This window comes from Oncorhynchus masou, chromosome 18, assembly GCF_036934945.1.
Source record: "Oncorhynchus masou masou isolate Uvic2021 chromosome 18, UVic_Omas_1.1, whole genome shotgun sequence".
Classification (NCBI taxonomy): domain Eukaryota; kingdom Metazoa; phylum Chordata; class Actinopteri; order Salmoniformes; family Salmonidae; genus Oncorhynchus; species Oncorhynchus masou.
Window position 1 is genome coordinate 2,865,929 of NC_088229.1, and position 25,000 is coordinate 2,890,928.

General features: G+C 47.4%; 1 protein-coding gene across 1 annotated transcript in view; it reads right to left on the reverse strand.

The window, feature by feature from the left end:
* Positions 1-25,000, reverse strand: part of LOC135503844 (plexin-B3-like) — a 302,325-nt gene that overhangs the window by 97,414 nt on the left and 179,911 nt on the right. Inside the window, exons 11-15 of the mRNA XM_064922002.1 lie at positions 22,686-22,814; positions 22,371-22,487; positions 21,164-21,254; positions 9,346-9,518; positions 1,165-1,316 (exon numbers count right to left, since the gene is read on the reverse strand). Coding sequence (XP_064778074.1) covers positions 1,165-1,316; positions 9,346-9,518; positions 21,164-21,254; positions 22,371-22,487; positions 22,686-22,814 — 662 coding nt within the window. The remainder of the gene's footprint in view (positions 1-1,164; positions 1,317-9,345; positions 9,519-21,163; positions 21,255-22,370; positions 22,488-22,685; positions 22,815-25,000) is intronic.

Sequence of the window (25,000 nt, forward strand, 5' to 3'; positions counted from 1 at the left end):
GCCGTTGGTTTTGTTTATTAAACTGCTCCGTTTTAACCCAGTTCTGCTCTCCTGCGCCTGACTTCCTTGCAGCCAGTCACACGCGTCTTACATAAATATGACCTACACTTTTTTTAACAGCACATTACTCAACACTAGTGAGACTCATGTCGCCTACGGTAGACCTTACTGTATATCGAAAAATATGACATGACTCTCCGACAATAATTACATATAGAGGATTGTAGGATATTTCTGTAATTCAGTGATATTTATTCCCATAGTAATTCGTTATGGATCAATAACTACATAAATATTGACATGTTGAAAGAGTATTTTTATCATTATTTTATTCATGAAAGCATAAAGATGCCAGTCGTGCACAATTATCAGTTTCTATTTAGGTTTATGTCGCCCAATCATTGTCAGTTAGAGACACAGTTGGACCCAAAAGCATAATCAATGCTCTAACGCCCCCTTGTGGTGGTCTGGAACAATGAAGTGGTGTCGCAGGGTACCGTACTAAACCACAAATGACCTCTAAGTCCCACGGCGTAAGCTCGCAACTATTAAAGGAAGAATCAATGAACACAAAAGCTAGCTAATCATGCTAACTATTTAGCTAATATTTAGCCAGCAAACTAAAATATATCTATGGGCTGTATGCGATTATGGAGAGTGAATTACATTGTTTCTTTGTCATCTTGCTAGCTACTTATCTAGCTGTGGTCATCTGGCTAGTATCAACTAGGGCTTTCTACAACAATAGCAGAATAGCCGCAGCTGGATAGCTAGCTAACACTGGCTACCTAGACCAGAGCTCTCCAACCCTGTTCCTGGAGAGCTACCATCCTGTAGGTTTTCGTTTCTATCCCAGTTGTAGATTCAGCTTTTCAACCAGCGAATTATTAGAATCAGATGCACTAGATTAGAGTCGGAAGGAAAACCTACAGGATGGTAGCTCTCCAGGAACAGGGCTGGAGAACTCTGGTCATAAAGGAACAAACAGGGACATGCAATGTCACCTTCTGGTTTGGATATTATAACAAGACTGAGTGGGTGACGACTTCAAGGTCTTTGCTGTGCGAACACAACATAGATTGACTGTGGACACCCTTTGTTCAGAGCTGCTAAGCACTGTCGGCAGGGAAAACCGTTAGACAATCCTACGCCCTGTGTGATTACCTGGTAGAGATGAGGTATCCATGGGGCTGAGGCAGACAGCTGACCCCAGCTACAGTCACCCCTCCCTGGATGTCCTGGTAGTGCATTCCCAGGTTAGACCCATGGATGGTCACCAGCACACCCCCTTCCACCGGACCACTCACTGGCTGGATCTGACAGGGACAGAGAGGGGTTTAAATGGATCTGACAGGGACAGAGAGGGGTTTAAATGGATCTGACAGGGACAGAGAGGGGTTTAAATGGATCTGACAGGGACAGAGAGGGGTTTAAATGGATCTGACAGGGACAGAGAGGGGTTTAAATGGATCTGACAGGGACAGAGAGGGGTTTAAATGGATCTGATAGGGACAGAGAGGGGTTTAAATGGATCTGACAGGGACAGAGAGGGGTTTAAATGGATCTGACAGGGACAGAGAGGGGTTTAAATGGATCTGACAGGGACAGAGAGGGGTTTAAATGGATCTGACAGGGACAGAGAGGGGTTTAAATGGATCTGACAGGGACAGAGAGGGGTTTAAATGGATCTGACAGGGACAGAGAGGGGTTTAAATGGATCTGACAGGGACAGAGAGGGGTTTAAATTGATCTGACAGGGACAGAGAGGGGTTTAAATTGATCTGACAGGGACAGAGAGGGGTTTAAATGGATCTGATGGGGACAGAGAGGGGTTTAAATTGATCTGATGGGGACAGAGAGGGGTTTAAATGGATCTGATAGGGACAGAGAGGGGTTTAAATGGATCTGATAGGGACAGAGAGGGGTTTAAATGGATCTGATGGGGACAGAGAGGGGTTTAAATGGATCTGATAAGGACAGAGAGGGGTTTAAATGGATCTGATAGGGACAGAGAGGGGTTTAAATGGATCTGACAGGGACAGAGAGGGGTTTAAATGGATCTGATAGGGACAGGGACAGAGAGGGGTTTAAATGGATCTGACAGGGACAGAGAGGGGTTTAAATGGATCTGATAGGGACAGAGAGGGGGTTTAAATGGATCTGACAGGGACAGAGAGGGGTTTAAATGGATCTGATGGGGACAGAGAGGGGTTTAAATGGATCTGACATGGACAGAGAGGGGTTTAAATGGATCTGACAGGGACAGAGAGGGGTTTAAATGGATCTGACAGGGACAGGGACAGAGAGGGGTTTAAATGGATCTGATAGGGACAGAGAGGGGTTACATAGGGTCTGATAGGGACAGAGAGGGGTTTAAATGGATCTGATAGGGACAGAGAGGGGTTTAAATGGATCTGACAGGGACAGAGAGGGGTTTAAATGGATCTGACAGGGACAGAGAGGGGTTTAAATGGATCTGACAGGGACAGAGAGGGGTTTAAATGGATCTGACAGGGACAGAGAGGGGTTTAAATGGATCTGATAGGGACAGGGACAGAGAGGGGTTTAAATGGATCTGACAGGGACAGAGAGGGGTTTAAATGGATCTGACAGGGACAGAGAGGGGTTTAAATGGATCTGATAGGGACAGAGAGGGGTTTAAATGGATCTGACAGGGGCAGAGAGGGGTTTAAATGGATCTGACAGGGACAGAGAGGGGTTTAAATGGATCTGACAGGGACAGAGAGGGGTTTAAATGGATCTGACAGGGACAGAGAGGGGTTTAAATGGATCTGACAGGGACAGAGAGGGGTTTAAATGGATCTGACAGGGACAGAGAGGGGTTTAAATGGATCTGACAGGGACAGAGAGGGGTTTAAATGGATCTGATGGGGACAGAGAGGGGTTTAAATGGATCTGACAGGGACAGAGAGGGGTTTAAATGGATCTGACAGGGACAGAGAGGGGTTTAAATGGATCTGACAGGGACAGAGAGGGGTTTAAATGGATCTGACAGGGACAGAGAGGGGTTTAAATGGATCTGATAGGGACAGAGAGGGGTTTAAATGGATCTGACAGGGACAGAGAGGGGTTTAAATGGATCTGACAGGGACAGAGAGGGGTTTAAATGGATCTGACAGGGACAGAGAGGGGTTTAAATGGATCTGACAGGGACAGAGAGGGGTTTAAATGGATCTGACAGGGACAGAGAGGGGTTTAAATGGATCTGACAGGGACAGAGAGGGGTTTAAATGGATCTGACAGGGACAGAGAGGGGTTTAAATTGATCTGACAGGGACAGAGAGGGGTTTAAATTGATCTGACAGGGACAGAGAGGGGTTTAAATGGATCTGATGGGGACAGAGAGGGGTTTAAATTGATCTGATGGGGACAGAGAGGGGTTTAAATGGATCTGATAGGGACAGAGAGGGGTTTAAATGGATCTGATAGGGACAGAGAGGGGTTTAAATGGATCTGATGGGGACAGAGAGGGGTTTAAATGGATCTGATAAGGACAGAGAGGGGTTTAAATGGATCTGATAGGGACAGAGAGGGGTTTAAATGGATCTGACAGGGACAGAGAGGGGTTTAAATGGATCTGATAGGGACAGGGACAGAGAGGGGTTTAAATGGATCTGACAGGGACAGAGAGGGGTTTAAATGGATCTGATAGGGACAGAGAGGGGTTTAAATGGATCTGACAGGGACAGAGAGGGGTTTAAATGGATCTGATGGGGACAGAGAGGGGTTTAAATGGATCTGACATGGACAGAGAGGGGTTTAAATGGATCTGACAGGGACAGAGAGGGGTTTAAATGGATCTGACAGGGACAGGGACAGAGAGGGGTTTAAATGGATCTGATAGGGACAGAGAGGGGTTAAATAGGGTCTGATAGGGACAGAGAGGGGTTTAAATGGATCTGATAGGGACAGAGAGGGGTTTAAATGGATCTGACAGGGACAGAGAGGGGTTTAAATGGATCTGACAGGGACAGAGAGGGGTTTAAATGGATCTGACAGGGACAGAGAGGGGTTTAAATGGATCTGACAGGGACAGAGAGGGGTTTAAATGGATCTGATAGGGACAGGGACAGAGAGGGGTTTAAATGGATCTGACAGGGACAGAGAGGGGTTTAAATGGATCTGACAGGGACAGAGAGGGGTTTAAATGGATCTGATAGGGACAGAGAGGGGTTTAAATGGATCTGACAGGGGCAGAGAGGGGTTTAAATGGATCTGACAGGGACAGAGAGGGGTTTAAATGGATCTGACAGGGACAGAGAGGGGTTTAAATGGATCTGACAGGGACAGAGAGGGGTTTAAATGGATCTGACAGGGACAGAGAGGGGTTTAAATGGATCTGATGGGGACAGAGAGGGGTTTAAATGGATCTGACAGGGACAGAGAGGGGTTTAAATGGATCTGACAGGGACAGAGAGGGGTTTAAATGGATCTGACAGGGACAGAGAGGGGTTTAAATGGATCTGACAGGGACAGAGAGGGGTTTAAATGGATCTGATGGGGACAGAGAGGGGTTTAAATGGATCTGACAGGGACAGAGAGGGGTTTAAATGGATCTGACAGGGACAGAGAGGGGTTTAAATGGATCTGACAGGGACAGAGAGGGGTTTAAATGGATCTGACAGGGACAGAGAGGGGTTTAAATGGATCTGATGGGGACAGAGAGGGGTTTAAATGGATCTGACAGGGACAGAGAGGGGTTTAAATGGATCTGACAGGGACAGAGAGGGGTTTAAATGGATCTGACAGGGACAGAGAGGGGTTTAAATGGATCTGATGGGGACAGAGAGGGGTTTAAATGGATCTGACATGGACAGAGAGGGGTTTAAATGGATCTGACAGGGACAGAGAGGGGTTTAAATGGATCTGATGGGGACAGAGGGGTTAAAACACATCCTGGTCACATTAACACATCCTGGTCATATTAACACATCCTGGTCACATCCTGGTCACATTAACACATCCTGGTCACATTAACACATCCTGGTCACATTAACACATCCTGGTCATATTAACACATCCTGGTCATATTAACACAACCTGGTCATATTAACACATCCTGGTCACATTAACACATCCTGGTCATATTAACACATCCTGGTCATATTAACACATCCTGGTCATATTAACACATCCTGGTCACATTAACACATCCTGGTCATATTAACACATCCTGGTCACATTAACACATCCTGGTCATATTAACACATCCTGGTCATATTAACACATCCTGGTCACATCCTGGTCATATTAACACATACTGGTCATATTAACACATCCTGGTCATATTTACACATCCTGGTCATATTAACACATCCTGGTCACATTAACACATCCTGGTCATATTAACACATCCTGGTCACATTAACACATCCTGGTCACATTAACACATCCTGGTCATATTAACACATCCTGGTCACATTAACACATCCTGGTCACATCCTGGTCATATTAACACATCCTGGTCATATTAACACATCCTGGTCACATCCTGGTCATATTAACACATCCTGGTCATATTAACACATGGTCACATCCTGGTCACATTAACACATCCTGGTCACATTAACACATCCTGGTCATATTAACACATCCTGGTCACATTAACACATCCTGGTCACATTAACACATCCTGGTCATATTTACACATCCTGGTAATATTAACACATGGTCACATCCTGGTCACATTAACACATCCTGGTCACATTAACACATCCTGGTCACATCCTGGTCACATTAACACATCCTGGTCACATCCTGGTCATATTAACACATCCTGGTCACATTAACACATCCTGGTCATATTAACACATCCTGGTCATATTAACACATCCTGGTCACATTAACACATCCTGGTCACATCCTGGTCACATTAACACATCCTGGTCATATTAACACATCCTGGTCATATTTACACATCCTGGTCATATTAACACATCCTGGTCATATTAACACATCCTGGTCACATTAACACATCCTGGTCACATTAACACATCCTGGTCATATTAACACATCCTGGTCATGTTAACACATCCTGGTCATATTAACACATTCTGGTCACATTAACACATCCTGGTCATATTAACACATCCTGGTCACATTAACACATCCTGGTCATATTAACACATCCTGGTCATATTAACACATCCTGGTCACATCCTGGTCATATTAACACATCCTGGTCATATTAACACATCCTGGTCATATTTACACATCCTGGTTATATTAACACATGGTCACATCCTGGTCACATTAACACATCCTGGTCACATTAACACATCCTGGTCATATTAACACATCCTGGTCACATTAACACATCCTGGTCACATCCTGGTCATATTAACACATCCTGGTCATATTAACACATCCTGGTCACATCCTGGTCATATTAACACATCCTGGTCATATTAACACATCCTGGTCATATTAACACATGGTCACATCCTGGTGACATTAACACATCCTGGTCACATTAACACATCCTGGTCATATTAACACATCCTGGTCATATTAACACATCCTGGTCACATTAACACATCCTGGTCATATTAACACATCCTGGTCACATTAACACATCCTGGTCACATCCTGGTCATATTAACACATCCTGGTCATATTAACACATCCTGGTCACATTAACACATCCTGGTCACATTAACACATCCTGGTCACATCCTGGTCATATTAACACATCCTGGTCACATCCTGGTCATATTAACACATCCTGGTCATATTAACACATCCTGGTCATGGACCAGCTGGGCATGGACCAGCTAAATATTTTGCATCCCTGTCTTGGAAAAGTGTGCACAGTTTATCAGGTGGCGACATGTTGTTGGAGGTGCATCTTGGTCATGCTGGTCAGGAAATGCCAGCCTCGTCAATCTGCCACCCTAGTGATCCTGCCTAATGGACGGGCCTGCCACCCTAGTGATCCTGTCTAATGGACGGCCCTGCCACCCTAGTGATCCTGCCTAATGGACGGCCCTGCCACCCTAGTGATCCTGCCTAATGGACGGCCCTGCCACCCTAGTGATCCTGCCTAATGGACGGGCCTGCCACCCTAGTGATCCTGCCTAATGGACGGCCCTGCCACCCTAGTGATCCTGCCTAATGGACGGGCCTGCCACCCTAGTGATCCTGCCTAATGGACGGGCCTGCCACCCTAGTGATCCTGCCTAATGGACGGGCCTGCCACCCTAGTGATCCTGTCTAATGGACGGCCCTGCCACCCTAGTGATCCTGCCTAATGGACGGCCCTGCCACCCTAGTGATCCTGCCTAATGGACGGGCCTGCCACCCTAGTGATCCTGCCTAATGGACGGGCCTGCCACCCTAGTGATCCTGTCTAATGAACGGCCCTGCCACCCTAGTGATCCTGCCTAATGGACGGCCCTGCCACCCTAGTGATCCTGCCTAATGGACGGGCCTGCCACCCTAGTGATCCTGCCTAATGGACGGGCCTGCCACCCTAGTGATCCTGTCTAATGGACGGCCCTGCCACCCTAGTGATCCTGCCTAATGGACGGCCCTGCCACCCTAGTGATCCTGCCTAATGGACGGGCCTGCCACCCTAGTGATCCTGCCTAATGGACGGGCCTGCCACCCTAGTGATCCTGTCTAATGAACGGCCCTGCCACCCTAGTGATCCTGCCTAATGGACGGGCCTGCCACCCTAGTGATCCTGCCTAATGGACGGGCCTGCCACCCTAGTGATCCTGCCTAATGGACGGCCTGCCACCCTAGTGATCCTGCCTAATGGACGGGCCTGCCACCCTAGTGATCCTGTCTAATGGACGGGCCTGCCACCCTAGTGATCCTGCCTAATGGACGGGCCTGCCACCCTAGTGATCCTGTCTAATGGACGGCCCTGCCACCCTAGTGATCCTGCCTAATGGACGGGCCTGCCACCCTAATGATCCTGCCTAATGGACGGCCTGCCACCCTAGTGATCCTGTCTAATGGACGGCCCTGCCACCCTAGTGATCCTGCCTAATGGACGGGCCTGCCACCCTAGTGATCCTGCCTAATGGACGGCCTGCCACCCTAGTGATCCTGTCTAATGGACGGCCCTGCCACCCTAGTGATCCTGCCTAATGGACGGGCCTGCCACCCTAGTGATCCTGTCTAATGGACGGCCCTGCCACCCTAGTGATCCTGTCTAATGGACGGCCCTGCCACCCTAGTGATACTGTCTAATGGACGGCCCTGCCACCCTAGTGATACTGTCTAATGGACGGCCCTGCCACCCTAGTGATCCTGCCTAATGGACGGGCCTGCCACCCTAGTGATCCTGTCTAATGGACGGCCCTGCCACCCTAGTGATCCTGCCTAATGGACGGGCCTGCCACCCTAGTGATCCTGTCTAATGGACGGCCCTGCCACCCTAGTGATCCTGTCTAATGGACGGGCCTGCCACCCTAGTGATCCTGTCTAATGGACGGCCCTGCCACCCTAGTGATACTGTCTAATGGACGGCCCTGCCACCCCAGTGATCCTGTCTAATGGACGGGCCGGCCCGGTCTGTCATTCTGGGCATCGTTACACACCCAATGGGTCCAGTACATTCCTAGAATGCATGTGGGTCCAGTACATTCCTAGAATGCATTTGGTTCCAGTACATTGCTAGAATACATTTGGTTCCAGTACATTTCTAGAATACATTTGGTTCCAGTACATTGCTAGAATACATGTGGTTCCAGTACATTTCTAGAATACATTTGGTTCCAGTACATTGCTAGAATACATGTGGTTCCAGTACATTTCTAGAATACATTTGGTTCCAGTACATTTCTAGAATGCATTTGGTTCCAGTACATTTCTAGAATGCATTTGGTTCCAGTACATTGCTAGAATACATTTGGTTCCAGTACATTTCTAGAATGCATTTGGTTCCAGTACATTGCTAGAATACATTTGGTTCCAGTAAATTTCTAGAATACATTTGGTTCCAGTACATTTCTAGAATGCATTTGGTTCCAGTACATTTCTAGAATGCATTTGGTTCCAGTACAGGCAGGTGTCTTCTGGCCCAGGTGAGCTGGTATATATGTAACCTACCTGTATGATCTGAGGCGGAGGGCAGGTGTCTTCTGGCCCAGGTGAGCTGGAATGTATGTAACCTACCTGTATGATCTGAGGCGGAGGGCAGGTGTCTTCTGGCCCAGGTGAGCTGGAATGTATGTAACCTACCTGTATGATCTGAGGCGGAGGGCAGGTGTCTTCTGGCCCAGGTGAGCTGGAATGTATGTAACCTACCTGTATGATCTGAGGCGGAGGGCAGGTGTCTTCTGGCCCAGGTGAGCTGGAATGTATGTAACCTACCTGTATGATCTGAGGCGGAGGGCAGGTGTCTTCTGGCCCAGGTGAGCTGGTACAGGACAGGTGGTAGACACAGCCAGGTGACTCTCCTCCACACCAGACACAGCCGTAATCTGATGGCACCGCTCTGCACTGGCTACAGTCAGACTGGCCCACTGAACAGTCATATAGCTGCACTGTGGGACAACACAACTGGTCATACAGCTGCACTGTGAGACAACACAACACAACTGGTCATATAGCTGCACTGTGGGACAACACAACTGGTCATATAGCTGCACTGTGGACAACACAACTGGTCATATAGCTGCACTGTGGGACAACACAACTGGTCATATAGCTGCACTGTGGACAACACAACACAACTGGTCATATAGCTGCACTGTGGGACAAAACAACTGGTCATATAGCTGCACTGTGGACAACACAACACAACTGGTCATATAGCTGCACTGTGGGACAACACAACTGGTCATATAGCTGCACTGTGGGACAACACAACACAACTGGTCATATAGCTGCACTGTGGGACAACACAACACAACTGGTCATATAGCTGCACTGTGGACAACACAACACAACTGGTCATATAGCTGCACTGTGGGACAAAACAACTGGTCATATAGCTGCACTGTGGGACAACACAACACAACTGGTCATATAGCTGCACTGTGGGACAACACAACTGGTCATATAGCTGCACTGTGGACAACACAACACAACTGGTCATATAGCTGCACTGTGGGACAACACAACTGGTCATATAGCTGCACTGTGGGACAACACAACTGGTCATATAGCTGCACTGTGGACAACACAACACAACTGGTCATATAGCCGCACTGTGGGACAAAACAACTGGTCATATAGCTGCACTGTGGGACAACACAACTGGTCATATAGCTGCACTGTGGGACAAAACAACTGGTCATATAGCTGCACTGTGGGACAACACAACTGGTCATATAGCTGCACTGTGGGACAACACAACACAACTGGTCATACAGCTGCACTGTGGACAACACAACACAACTGGTCATATAGCTGCACTGTGGGACAACACAACACAACTGGTCATATAGCTGCACTGTGGGACAACACAACTGGTCATAGAGCTGCACTGTGGGACAAAACAACTGGTCATATAGCTGCGCTGTGGGACAACACAACTGGTCATATAGCTGCACTGTGGACAACACAACATAACTGGTCATATAGCTGCACTGTGGGACAACACAACACAACTGGTCATATAGCTGCACTGTGGGACAACACAACTGGTCATATAGCTGCACTGTGGGACAACACAACTGGTCATATAGCTGCACTGTGGCACAACACAACACAACTGGTCATATAGCTGCACTGTGAGACAACACAACTGGTCATATAGCTGCACTGTGGGACAACACAACTGGTCATATAGCTGCACTGTGAGACGACACAACACAACTGGTCATATAGCTGCACTGTGAGACAACACAACTGGTCATATAGCTGCACTGTGAGACAACACAACACAACTGGTCATATAGCTGCACTGTGGGACAACACAACACAACTGGTCATATAGCTGCACTGTGAGACAACACAACTGGTCATATAGCTGCACTGTGGACAACACAACACAACTGGTCATATAGCTGCACTGTGGGACAACACAACTGGTCATATAGCTGCACTGTGGGACAACACAACTGGTCATATAGCTGCACTGTGGGACAACACAACTGGTCATATAGCTGCACTGTGGGACAACACAACTGGTCATATAGCTGCACTGTGAGACAACACAACTGGTCATATAGCTGCACTGTGGACAACACAACTGGTCATATAGCTGCACTGTGGGACAACACAACTGGTCATATAGCTGCACTGTGAGACAACACAACTGGTCATATAGCTGCGCTGTGCGATGCTCCATTATTATTATTACTACCTTAACCCCTAATCCCAACCTTAACCCCTAACCCCTACCTTAACCCCTAACCCCTACCTTAACCACTACCTTAACCCTTAATCCCTACCTTAACCCCTAACGCCTACCTTAACCCACAACCTTAACCCCTACCTTAACCCCTAACCCCTACCTTAACACACAACATTAACCCCTAACCCCTAACTTAACACACCCTTACCCCCTACCTTAACCCTAACCTTAAACCCTAATGTTAACCTTAACCCACAACCTTAACCCTAACCTTAACCCCTACCCCCTACCTTAACCCCTAACCCCTACCTTAACACACTACCTTAACCCCTAATGTTAACCCTAACCCTAACCTTGACCCTTAACCATAACCCTAACCTTAACCTTACACCCTAAACTTAACACCTAACCTCAACCCCTAACCTCAACCCCTAACCTCAACCTCAACCCCTAACCTCAACCCCTAACCTCAACCCCTAACCTTAACACCTAACCCAAACATTAGCCCTTAACCCCTAACCTTAACCCCTAACCTTAGCCCCTAACCTTAACCCCTAACCTTAGCCCCTAACCTTAGCCCCTAACCTTAGCCCCTAACCTTAGCCCCTAACCTTAGCCCCTAACCTTAGCCCCTAACCTTAGCCCCTAAACTTAACCCCTAAACTTAGCCCCTAACCTTAACCCCTAACCTTAACCCCTAACCTTAACCCTAACCTTAACCCCTAACATTAACCCCTAACCTTAACCCCTAACCTTAACCCCTAACATTTACCCCTAACCTTAACCCCTAACCTTAACCCCTAACCTTAACCCCTAACCTTAACCCCTAACATTAACCCCTAACATTAACCCCTAACCTTAACCCCTAACCTTAACCCCTAACCTTAACCCCTAACCTTAACCACTAACCTTAACCCCTAACCTTAGCCCCTAACCCTAACCTTAACCCCTAACCTTAACCCCTAACCTTAGCCCCTAACCCTAACCTTAACCCCTAACCTTAGCCCCTAACCCTAACCTTAACCCCTAACATTAGCCCCTAACCCTAACCTTAACCCCTAACCTTAACCCCTAACCTTAACCCCTAACCTTAGCCCCTAACCCTAACCTTAACCCCTAACCTTAGCCCCTAACCCTAATCCCTAACCTTAACGCCTAACATTAACCCATAACCTTAACCCCTAACCTTAACCCCTAACCTTAACCCCTAACCTTAACCCCTAACCTTAGCCCTTAACCCTAACATTAACTCCTAACCTTAGCCCTTAACCCCTAACCTTAACCCCTAACCTTAACCCCTAACCTTAGCCCCTAACCCTAACCTTAACCCCTAACCTTAGCCCCTAACCCTAACCTTAACCCCTAACCTTAACCCCTAACATTAACCCCTAACCTTAACCCCTAACCTTAGCCCCTAACCCTAACGTTAACCCCTAACCTTAACCCCTAACCCTAACCTTAACCCCTAACCTTAACCCCTAACCTTAACCCCTAACCTTAGCCCCTAACCCTAACCTTAACCCCTAACCTTAACCCCTAACCTTAACCCCTAACATTAACCCCTAACATTAACCCCTAACATTAACCCCTAACCTTAACCCCTAACCTTAACCCCTAACCTTAACCCCTAACCTTAGCCCTTAACCTTAGCCCTTAACCCTAACATTAACCCCTAACCTTAGCCCTTAACCCCTAACCTTAACCCCTAACCTTAACCCCTGACCTTAACCCCTGACCTTAGCCCTTAACCCCTAACCATAACCCCTAACCTTAACCCCTAACCTTAGCCCTTAACCCTAACCTTAACCCCTAACCTTAGCCCTTAACCCCTAACCTTAGCCCCTAACCTTAACCCCTAACCTTAACCCCTAACCTTAACCCCTAACCTTAACCCCTAACCTTAGCCCTTAACCCTAACATTAACTCATAACCTTAGCCCTTAACCCCTAACCTTAACCTTAACCCCTAACCTTAGCCCTTAACCCCTAACCTTAGCCCCTAACCTTAACCCCTAACCTTAACCCCTAACATTAACCCCTAACATTAACCCCTAACCTTAACCCCTAACCTTAACCCCTAACCTTAACCCCTAACCTTAACCCCTAACCTTAGCCCTTAACCCTAACATTAACCCCTAACCTTAGCCCTTAACCCCTAACCTTAACCCCTAACCTTAGACCTTAACCTTAACCCCTAACCTTAGCCCTTAACCCTAACATTAACCCCTAACCTTAGCCCTTAACCCCTAACCTTAACCCCTAACCTTAACCCCTGACCTTAGCCCTTAACCCCTAACCTTAACCCCTAACCTTAACCCCTAACCTTAGCCCTTAACCCTAACCTTAACCCCTAACCTTAGCCCTTAACCCCTAACCTTAGCCCCTAACCTTAACCCCTAACCTTAACCCCTAACCTTAACCCCTAACCTTAACCCCTAACCTTAACCCCTAACCTTAGCCCTTAACCCTAACATTAACTCCTAACCTTAGCCCTTAACCCCTAACCTTAACCCCTAACCTTAGCCCTTAACTCCTAACCTTAACCCCTAACCTTAACCTTAACCCCTAACCTTAGCCCTTAACCCCTAACCTTAGCCCTTAACCTTAGCCCCTAACCTTAACCCCTAACCTTAGCCCTTAACCCTAACATTAACTCCTAACCTTAGCCCTTAACCCCTAACCTTAACCCCTAACCTTAACCCCTAACCTTAACCCCTAACCTTAGCCCCTAACCCTAACCTTAACCCCTAACCTTAACCCCTAACATTAACCCCTAACCTTAACCCCTAACCTTAGCCCCTAACCCTAACCTTAACCCCTAACCTTAGCCCCTAACCCTAACCTTAACCCCTAACCTTAACCCCTAACATTAACCCCTAACCTTAACCCCTAACCTTAACCCCTAACCTTAACCCCTAACATTAACCCCTAACATTAACCCCTAACCTTAACCCCTAACCTTAACCCCTAACCTTAACCCCTAACCTTAGCCCTTAACCCTAACATTAACCCCTAACCTTAGCCCTTAACCCCTAACCTTAACCACTAACCTTAGCCCTTAACCCTAACCTTAACCCCTAACCTTAGCCCTTAACCCTAACATTAACCCCTAACCTTAGCCCTTAACCCCTAACCTTAACCCCTAACCTTAACCCCTGACCTTAGCCCTTAACCCCTAACCTTAACCCCTAACCTTAGCCCCTAAACTTAACCCCTAACCTTAACCCCTAACCTTAGCCCCTAACATTAACCCCTAACCCCTACCTTAACACACCCTTACCCCCTACCTTAACCCTAACCTTAACCCCTAATGTTAACCTTAACCCACAACCTTAACCCCTACCTTAACCCCTAACCCCTACCTTAACCCCTAATCCCTACCTTAACCCACAACCTTAACCCTAACCTTAACCCCTACCCTCTACCTTAACCCCTAACCCCTACCTTAACACACTACCTTAACCCCTAATGTTAACCCTAACCCTAACCTTGACCCTTAACCATAACCCTAACCTTAACCCTAACCTTACACCCTAAACTTAACCCCTAACCTCAACCCCTAACCTCAACCCCTAACCTCAACCTCAACCCCTAACCTCAACCCCTAACCTTAACACCTAACCTTAACACCTAACCCAAACCTTAGCCCTTAACCCCTAACCTTAACCCCTAACCTTAGCCCCTAACCTTAGCCCCTAACCTTAACCCCTAACCTTAGCCCCTAACCTTAGCCCCTAACCTTAGCCCCTAACCTTAACACCTAACCTTAGCCCCTAACCTTAGCCCCTAACCTTAGCCCCTAAACTTAACCCCTAAACTTAGCCCCTAACCTTAACCCCTAACCTTAACCCCTAACCTTAACCCCTAACATTAACCCCTAACATTAACCCCTAACCTTAACCCCTAACCTTAACCCCTAACATTTACCCCTAACCTTAACCCCTGACCTTAACCCCTAACCTTAACCCCTAACATTAACCCCTAACCTTAACCCCTAACCTTAACCCCTAACCTTAACCCCTAACCTTAACCCCTAACCTTAACCCCTAACCTTAACCACTAACCTTAACCCCTAACCTTAACCCCTAACCTTAACCCCTAACCTTAACCCCTAACCTTAACCCCTAACCTTAACCCCTAACCTTAACCCCTAACCTTAGCCCTTAACCCTAACATTAACTCCTAACCTTAGCCCTTAACCCCTAACCTTAACCCCTAACCTTAACCCCTAACCTTAGCCCTTAACTCCTAACCTTAACCCTTAACTCCTAACCTTAACCCCTAACCTTAACCCCTAACCTTAACCTTAACCCCTAACCTTAGCCCTTAACCCCTAACCTTAGCCCTTAACCTTAGCCCCTAACCTTAACCCCTAACCTTAACCCCTAACCTTAGCCCTTAACCCTAACATTAACTCCTAACCTTAGCCCTTAACCCCTAACCTTAACCCCTAACCTTAACCCCTAACCTTAACCCCTAACCTTAGCCCCTAACCCTAACCTTAACCCCTAACCTTAACCCCTAACATTAACCCCTAACCTTAACCCCTAACCTTAGCCCCTAACCCTAACCTTAACCCCTAACCTTAGCCCCTAACCCTAACCTTAACCCCTAACCTTAACCCCTAACATTAACCCCTAACCTTAACCCCTAACCTTAACCCCTAACCTTAACCCCTAACCTTAACCCCTAACATTAACCCCTAACATTAACCCCTAACCTTAACCCCTAACCTTAACCCCTAACCTTAGCCCTTAACCCTAACATTAACCCCTAACCTTAGCCCTTAACCCCTAACCTTAACCCCTAACCTTAGCCCTTAACCCTAACCTTAACCCCTAACCTTAGCCCTTAACCCTAACATTAACCCCTAACCTTAGCCCTTAACCCCTAACCTTAACCCCTAACCTTAACCCCTGACCTTAGCCCTTAACCCCTAACCTTAACCCCTAACCTTAGCCCCTAAACTTAACCCCTAACCTTAACCCCTAACCTTAGCCCCTAACATTAACCCCTAACCCCTACCTTAACACACCCTTACCCCCTACCTTAACCCTAACCTTAACCCCTAATGTTAACCTTAACCCACAACCTTAACCCCTACCTTAACCCCTAACCCCTACCTTAACCCCTAATTCCTACCTTAACCCACAACCTTAACCCTAACCTTAACCCCTACCCTCTACCTTAACCCCTAACCCCTACCTTAACACACTACCTTAACCCCTAATGTTAACCCTAACCCTAACCTTGACCCTTAACCATAACCCTAACCTTAACCCTAAACTTAACCCCTAACCTTAACCCCTAACCTTAACCCCTAACCTTAACCCCTAACCTTAACCCCTAACATTAACCCCTAACCTTAAGCCCTAACCTTAACCCCTAACATTTACCCCTAACCTTAACCCCTGACCTTAGCCCCTAACCTTAGCCCCTAAACTTAACCCCTAAACTTAGCCCCTAACCTTAACCCCTAACCTTAACCCCTAACCTTAACCCCTAACCTTAACCCCTAACATTAACCCCTAACCTTGAGCCCTAACCTTAACCCCTAACATTTACCCCTAACCTTAACCCCTGACCTTAACCCCTAACCTTAACCCCTAACATTAACCCCTAACCTTAACCCCTAACCTTAACCCCTAACCTTAACCCCTAACCTTAACCACTAACCTTAACCCCTAACCTTAGCCCCTAACCCTAACCTTAACCCCTAACCTTAACCCCTAACCTTAACCCCTAACCTTAACCCCTAACCTTAACCCCTAACCTTAACCCCTAACCTTAGCCCCTAACCCTAACCTTAACCCCTAACCTTAGCCCCTAACCCTAACCTTAATCCCTAACCTTAACCCCTAACATTAACCCCTAACCTTAACCCCTAACCTTAACCCCTAACCTTAACCCCTAACCTTAACCCCTAACCCTAACATTAACTCCTAACCTTAGCCCTTAACCCCTAACCTTAACCCCTAACCTTAACCCCTAACCTTAACCCCTAACCTTAACCCCTAACCTTAGCCCCTAACCCTAACCTTAACCCCTAACCTTAACCCCTAACATTAACCCCTAACCTTAACCCCTAACATTAGCCCCTAACCCTAACCTTAACCCCTAACCTTAACCCCTAACCCTAACCTTAACCCCTAACCTTAACCCCTAACATTAACCCCTAACCTTAACCCCTAACCTTAGCCCCTAACCCTAACCTTAACCCCTAACCTTAACCCCTAACCTTAACCCCTAACATTAACCCCTAACATTAACCCCTAACCTTAACCCCTAACCTTAACCCCTAACCTTAACCCCTAACCTTAACCCCTAACCTTAGCCCTTAACCCTAACATTAACCCCTAACCTTAGCCCTTAACCCCTAACCTTAACCCCTAACCTTAGCCCTTAACCCTAACCTTAACCCCTAACCTTAGCCCTTAACCCTAACATTAACCCCTAACCTTAGCCCTTAACCCCTAACCTTAACCCCTAACCTTAACCCCTAACCTTAACCCCTGACCTTAACCCCTGACCCCTAACCTTAACCCCTAACCTTAACCCCTAACCTTAGCCCTTAACCCTAACCTTAACCCCTAACCTTAGCCCTTAACCCCTAACCTTAGCCCCTAACCTTAACCCCTAATCTTAACCCCTAACCTTAACCCCTAACATTAACCCCTAACCTTAGCCCTTAACCCTAACATTAACTCCTAACCTTAGCCCTTAACCCCTAACCTTAACCCCTAATCTTAACCCCTAACCTTAGCCCTTAACCCCTAACCTTAACCCCTAACCTTAACCCCTAACCTTAACCCCTAACCTTAGCCCTTAACCCCTAACCTTAGCCCCTAACCTTAACCCCTAACCTTAACCCCTAACCTTAACCCCTAACATTAACCCCTAACATTAACCCCTAACATTAACCCCTAACCTTAACCCCTAACCTTAACCCCTAACATTAGCCCTTAACCCTAACATTAACCCCTAACCTTAGCCCTTAACCCCTAACCTTAACCCCTAACCTTAGACCTTAACCTTAACCCCTAACCTTAGCCCTTAACCCTAACATTAACCCCTAACCTTAGCCCTTAACCCCTAACCTTAACCCCTAACCTTAACACCTAACCTTAACCCCTAACCTTAGCCCTTAACCCCTAACCTTAACCCCTAACCTTAACCCCTAACCTTAGCCCTTAACCCTAACCTTAGCCCTTAACCCCTAACCTTAGCCCCTAACCTTAACCCCTAACCTTAACCCCTAACCTTAACCCCTAACCTTAACCCCTAACCTTAACCCCTAACCTTAGCCCTTAACTCCTAACCTTAACCCCTAACCTTAACCTTAACCCCTAACCTTAGCCCTTAACCCCTAACCTTAGCCCTTAACCTTAGCCCCTAACCTTAACCCCTAACCTTAGCCCTTAACCCTAACATTAACTCCTAACCTTAGCCCTTAACCCCTAACCTTAACCCCTAACCTTAACCCCTAACCTTAGCCCCTAACCCTAACCTTAACCCCTAACCTTAACCCCTAACCTTAACCCCTAACCTTAGCCCCTAACCCTAACCTTAACCCCTAACCTTAGCCCCTAACCCTAACCTTAACCCCTAACCTTAACCCCTAACATTAACCCCTAACCTTAACCCCTAACCTTAGCCCCTAACCCTAACCTTAACCCCTAACCTTAACCCCTAACCTTAACCACTAACCTTAACCCCTAACATTAACCCCTAACCTTAACCCCTAACCTTAACCCCTAACCTTAACCCCTAACCTTAGCCCTTAACCCTAACATTAACCCCTAACCTTAGCCCTTAACCCCTAACCTTAACCCCTAACCTTAGCCCTTAACCCTAACCTTAACCCCTAACCTTAGCCCTTAACCCTAACATTAACCCCTAACCTTAGCCCTTAACCCCTAACCTTAACCCCTAACCTTAACCCCTGACCTTAGCCCTTAACCCCTAACCTTAACCCCTAACCTTAGCCCTTAACCCTAACCTTAACCCCTAACCTTAGCCCTTAACCCCTAACCTTAACCCCTAACCTTAGCCCCTAACCTTAGCCCTTAACCCTAACATTAACTCCTAACCTTATCCCTTAACCCCTAACCTTAACCCCTAACCTTAACCCCTAACCTTAGCCCTTAACCTTAGCCCTTAACCCTAACATTAACTCCTAACCTTATCCCTTAACCCCTAACCTTAACCCCTAACCTTAACCCCTAACCTTAGCCCTTAACCCCTAACCTTAACCCCTAACCTTAACCCCTAACCTTAACCTTAACCCCTAACCTTAGCCCTTAACCCCTAACCTTAGCCCCTAACCTTAGCCCCTAACCTTAACCCCTAACCGTAACCCCTAACCCTAACCTTAACCCCTAACCTTAACCCCTAACCTTAGCCCTTAACCCTAACATTAACCCCTAACCTTAGCCCTTAACCCCTAACCTTAACCCCTAACCCCCTAACCTTAGCCCTTAACCCCTAACCTTAACCCCTAACCTTAGCCCTTAACCCTAACATTAACCCCTAACCTTAGCCCTTAACCCCTAACCTTAGCCCCTAACCTTAACCCCTAACCTTAGCCCCTAACCTTAACCCCTAACCTTAACCCCTAACCTTAACCCCTAACCTTAACCCCTAACCTTAGCCCCTAACCCCTAACCTTAACCCCTAACCTTAGCCCCTAACCTTAACCCCTAACCTTAGCCCCTAACCCTAACCTTAACCCCTAACCTTAACCCCTAACATTAACCCCTAACCTTAACCCCTAACCTTAGCCCCTAACATTAACCCCTAACATTAACCCCTAACCTTAACCCCTAACCTTAACCCCTAACCTTAGCCCCTAACATTAACCCCTAACCTTAACCCCTAACCTTAACCCCTAATATTAACCCCTAACCTTAGCCCCTAACCCTAACCTTAACCCCTAACCTTAACCCCTAACATTAACCCCTAACCTTAACCCTAACCTTAACCCCTAACCTTAACCCCTAACCGTAACCCCTAACCCTAACCTTAACCCCTAACCTTAACCCCTAACCTTAACCCCTAACCTTAACCCCTAACCTTAGCCCTTAACCCTAACATTAACCCCTAACCTTAGCCCTTAACCCCTAACCTTAACCCCTAACCCCTAACCTTAGCCCTTAACCCCTAACCTTAACCCCTAACCTTAGCCCTTAACCCTAACATTAACCCCTAACCTTAGCCCTTAACCCCTAACCTTAGCCCCTAACCTTAACCCCTAACCTTAACCCCTAACCTTAGCCCCTAACCCCTAACCTTAACCCCTAACCTTAGCCCCTAACCTTAACCCCTAACCTTAGCCCCTAACCTTAACCCCTAACCCTAACCTTAACCCCTAACATTAACCCCTAACCTTAACCCCTAACCTTAGCCCCTAACATTAACCCCTAACCTTAACCCCTAACCTTAACCCCTAACCTTAACCCCTAACCTTAGCCCCTAACATTAACCCCTAACCTTAACCCCTAACCTTAACCCCTAACATTAACCCCTAACCTTAGCCCCTAACCCTAACCTTAACCCCTAACATTAACCCCTAACCTTAACCCCTAACCTTAACCCCTAACCTTAACCCCTAACCTTAACCCCTAACCTTAACCCCTAACCTTAACCCCTAACCTTAACCCCTAACCTTAACCCCTAACCTTAACCCCTAACCGTAACCCCTAACCCTAACCTTAACCCCTAACCTTAACCCCTAACCTTAACCCCTAACCTTAACCCCTAACCGTAACCCTAACCTTAACCCCTAACCTTAACCCCTAACATTAACCCCTATCCTTAGCCCTTAACCCCTAACCTTAACCCCTAACCTTAACCCTTAACCCAAACCTTATTCTGAATACATTAGACTTACGTCTGAGATTGGGTGCAGAGTCGATGTGATGGGAGCCTCTCTGTAGATAGATGGGAGCTGAATATTCCAACTGGTTCACTGGGTACTGGAACTGGAAGAGGAGGGGAGAGAGGAGAGGAGAGAGGAGGGGAGAGGAGAGAGGAGAGGAGAGAGGAGGGGAGAGGAGAGAGGAGGGGAGAGAGGAGAGGAGAGAGGAGAGAGGAGGGGAGAGAGGAGGGGAGAGGAGGGGAGAGAGGAGGGGAGAGAGGAGGGGAGAGAGGAGAAGGGGAGAGAGGAGAAGGGGATAGAGGAGGGGAGAGAGGAGAAGGGGATAGAGGAGGGGATAGAGGAGGAGAGAGAGGAGGAGGGGATAGAGGAGGGGAGAGAGGAGGGGAGGGGAGAGAGGACGAGGGGATAGAGGACGAGGGGAGAGAGGAGGGGAGAGAGGAGGAGGGGAGAGAGGAGGAGGGGAAAGAGGAGGGGAAAGAGGAGGGTAGGGGAGAGAGGAGGAGGGGATAGAGGAGGAGGGGATAGAGGAGGGGAGAGAGGAGGGGAGGGGAGAGAGGAGGGGAGAGATGAGGGGAGGGGAGAGAGGAGGAGGGGATAGAGGAGGGGAGGGGAGAGAGGAGCACTCATTCTAGTTATGACTGTCACCTCAGTAAGGCACAATAATACAGTGTGCATATAAAGAAACAGGTAGATATTTTGTTTGTTGTGTACCTGAATCTGAATATCTTTTCTATGGTGTTTGTGAATACCTTGTGGGCAGAGCAGGTGAAGGTGTGTCTATGGGGTTTGTGAATACCTCGTGGGCAGAGCAGGTGAAGGTGTGTCTATTGGGTTTGTGAATACCTTGTGGGCAGAGCAGGTGAAGGTGTGTCTATGGGGTTTGGGAATACCTTGTGGGCAGAGCCGGTGAAGGTGTGTCTATTGGGTTTGTGAATACCTTGTGGGCAGAGCAGGTGAAGGTGTGTCTATGGGGTTTGTGAATACCTCGTGGGCAGAGCAGGTGAAGGTGTGTCTATGGGGTTTGTGAATACCTTGTGGGCAGAGCAGGTGAAGGTGTGTCTATGGGGTTTGTGAATACCTCGTGGGCAGAGCAGGTGAAGGTGTGTCTATGGGGTTTGGGAATACCTTGTGGGCAGAGCAGGTGAAGGTGTGTCTATGGGGTTTGTGAATACCTTGTGGGCAGAGCCGGTGAAGGTGTGTCTATGGGGTTTGTGAATACCTTGTGGGCAGAGCAGGTGAAGGTGTACGTCATGGTTTCCGGATCTTTCTCCAGAGTGGCGTTCAGCTTAAGCTCCTCCCCTTCCACAACCACGACACACACGTACTGCTCCTCCCCCTGACAACAAGATAAAGCATCAATGTAAACATTTTTTTAAGGACAAAGGATTTAATCAACTGTGCAGATGTTTGTAATCATTATCTATACTGCATTTCTAGGAAACTACCTAGTCCAATCACCTGAAACATGTCCAGGTTCCTGCCCAGTAGGGTCAGAGGGGACAGAAAAGGTTAAGGGTCAGAGGTTAGGCTTTACCTGAAACATGTCCAAGTTCCTCCCCAGTAGGGTCAGAGGGGACAGGAAGCCCATGGGGACCAGAGGAGAGCTCTGTAGAGCCCACACACAGGGACAAGATTCTGGACCCCGCGGCTCCAACTGCTCCTCCTAGTGGCCGGAGGGGGGAGGCACACATACCAAATATTATATTAAAGCCGAAAACAAAGAACGCATCCCGGACGGCATCCTGATTCCTTTATAGTGCACTACTTCCAACCAGGGCCCTATGGGAATAGGGAGCCATTTGGGACAAAACAAATAAAGTTTGAATGACTGAAAATGGAGAGAAGAGGCTGTGAAACAACAATCCATTTTCAAGGGTGGAGAGGACAGTGTTACCTGGGACAGGTGGATAGGGTGTGTGACCAGTGAGCTGTGTTTAATGTAGTGTTGTCACCGTACCAGAATGTTGACTTTAATACCGATACCAGGTTAGGTATCACAATACTCGTTACAACATCACAATAATCGATACCAAAACGATACTACGGCAACAAAAAGAAAAGAAAACATATTAGCCAAAGTCCCAGAATGCCACCTGATCCAGACAGATCAACTCGTCGGCCATCTTTTCAGTTCAATATTTTTTTTTTTTTTAGGTCAACATTTTTCAGAGACTGACACGTATGCATTAATTAATCAATTAATCAATCAATTTACCACTACATAACTGTAATCATTTACTTGAATGGTAAATCTGTATTGATAAATTGGGTAAATCAAGATGCGGCCCGGGCTCAAAGCCCTGGGTCTGAACTCCTCCCTGTGCTACTGGAACTTCCTGACGGGCCGCCCCCAGGTGGTGAAGGACCGCCCCCAGGAGTTGAAGGACCGCCCCCATGCGGTGAAAGCCCGCCACCATGTGGTGAAGGCCCGCCCCCATGTGGTGAAGGCCCGCCCCCATGTGGTGAAGGCCCGCCCCCATGTGGTGAAGGCCCGCCCCCATGTGGTGAAGGACCGCCCCCAGGAGTTGAAGGACCGCCCACATGTGGTGAAGGCCCGCCCCCATGTGGTGAAGGCCCGCCCCCAGGTGGTGAAGGACCGCCCCCAGGAGTTGAAGGACCGCCCCCATGTGGTGAAGGTCCATTACCTCCTTGTTTACCCATTATTCACTTTTTTCTACCCTTTTTCATGTTCTAGTATCGAGTACAGAAGTGTTGGTACACCGTGCAACACTAGCATTGTGCTATTGTGCTACACTGTGCTATGGTTGTGTTGGGGTTGAGTAAAGGTTGAGTTAGGTTTGAGTAAAGGTTGAGTTAGATTTCAAAATCAAATCAAATCAAATGTTATTTGTCACATACACATGGTTAGCAGATGTTAATGCGAGTGTAGCGAAATGCTTGTGCTTCTAGTTCCGACAATGCAGTAATAACCAACAAGTAATCTAACTAACAATTCCTAAACTACTGTCTTATACACAGTGTAAGGGGATAAAGAATATGTACATAAGGATATATGAATGAGTGATGGTACAGAGCAGCATAGGCAAGATACAGTAGATGGTATCGAGTACAGTATATACATATGAGATGAGTATGTAAACAAAGTGGCATAGTTAAAGTGGCTAGTGATACATGTATTACATAAGTATGCAGTCGATGATATAGAGTACAGTATATACGTATGCATATGAGATGAATAATGTAGGGTAAGTAACATTATATAAGGTAGCATTGTTTAAAGTGGCTAGTGATTTATTTACAACATTTCCCATCAATTCCCATTATTAAAGTGGCTGGAGTTGAGTCAGTGTCAGTGTGTTGGCAGCAGCCACTCAATGTTAGTGGTGGCTGTTTAACAGTCTGATGGCCTTGAGATAGAAGCTGTTTTTCAGTCTCTCGGTCCCAGCTTTGATGCACCTGTACTGACCTCGCCTTCTGGATGATAGCGGGGTGAACAGGCAGTGGCTCGGGTGGGTGTTGTCCTTGATGATCTTTATGGCCTTCCTGTAACATCGGGTGGTGTAGGTGTCCTGGAGGGCAGGTAGTTTGCCCCGGTGATGCGTTGTGCAGACCTCACTACCCTCTGGAGAGCCTTACGGTTGAGGGCGGAGCAGTTGCCGTACCAGGCGGTGATACAGCCCGCCAGGATGCTCTCGATTGTGCATCTGTAGAAGTTTGTGAGTGCTTTTGGTGACAAGCCGAATTTCTTCAGCCTCCTGAGGTTGAAGAGGCGCTGCTGCGCCTTCTTCACGATGCTGTCTGTGTGAGTGGACCAATTCAGTTTGTCTGTGATGTGTATGCCGAGGAACTTAAAACTTGCTACCCTCTCCACTACTGTTCCATCGATGT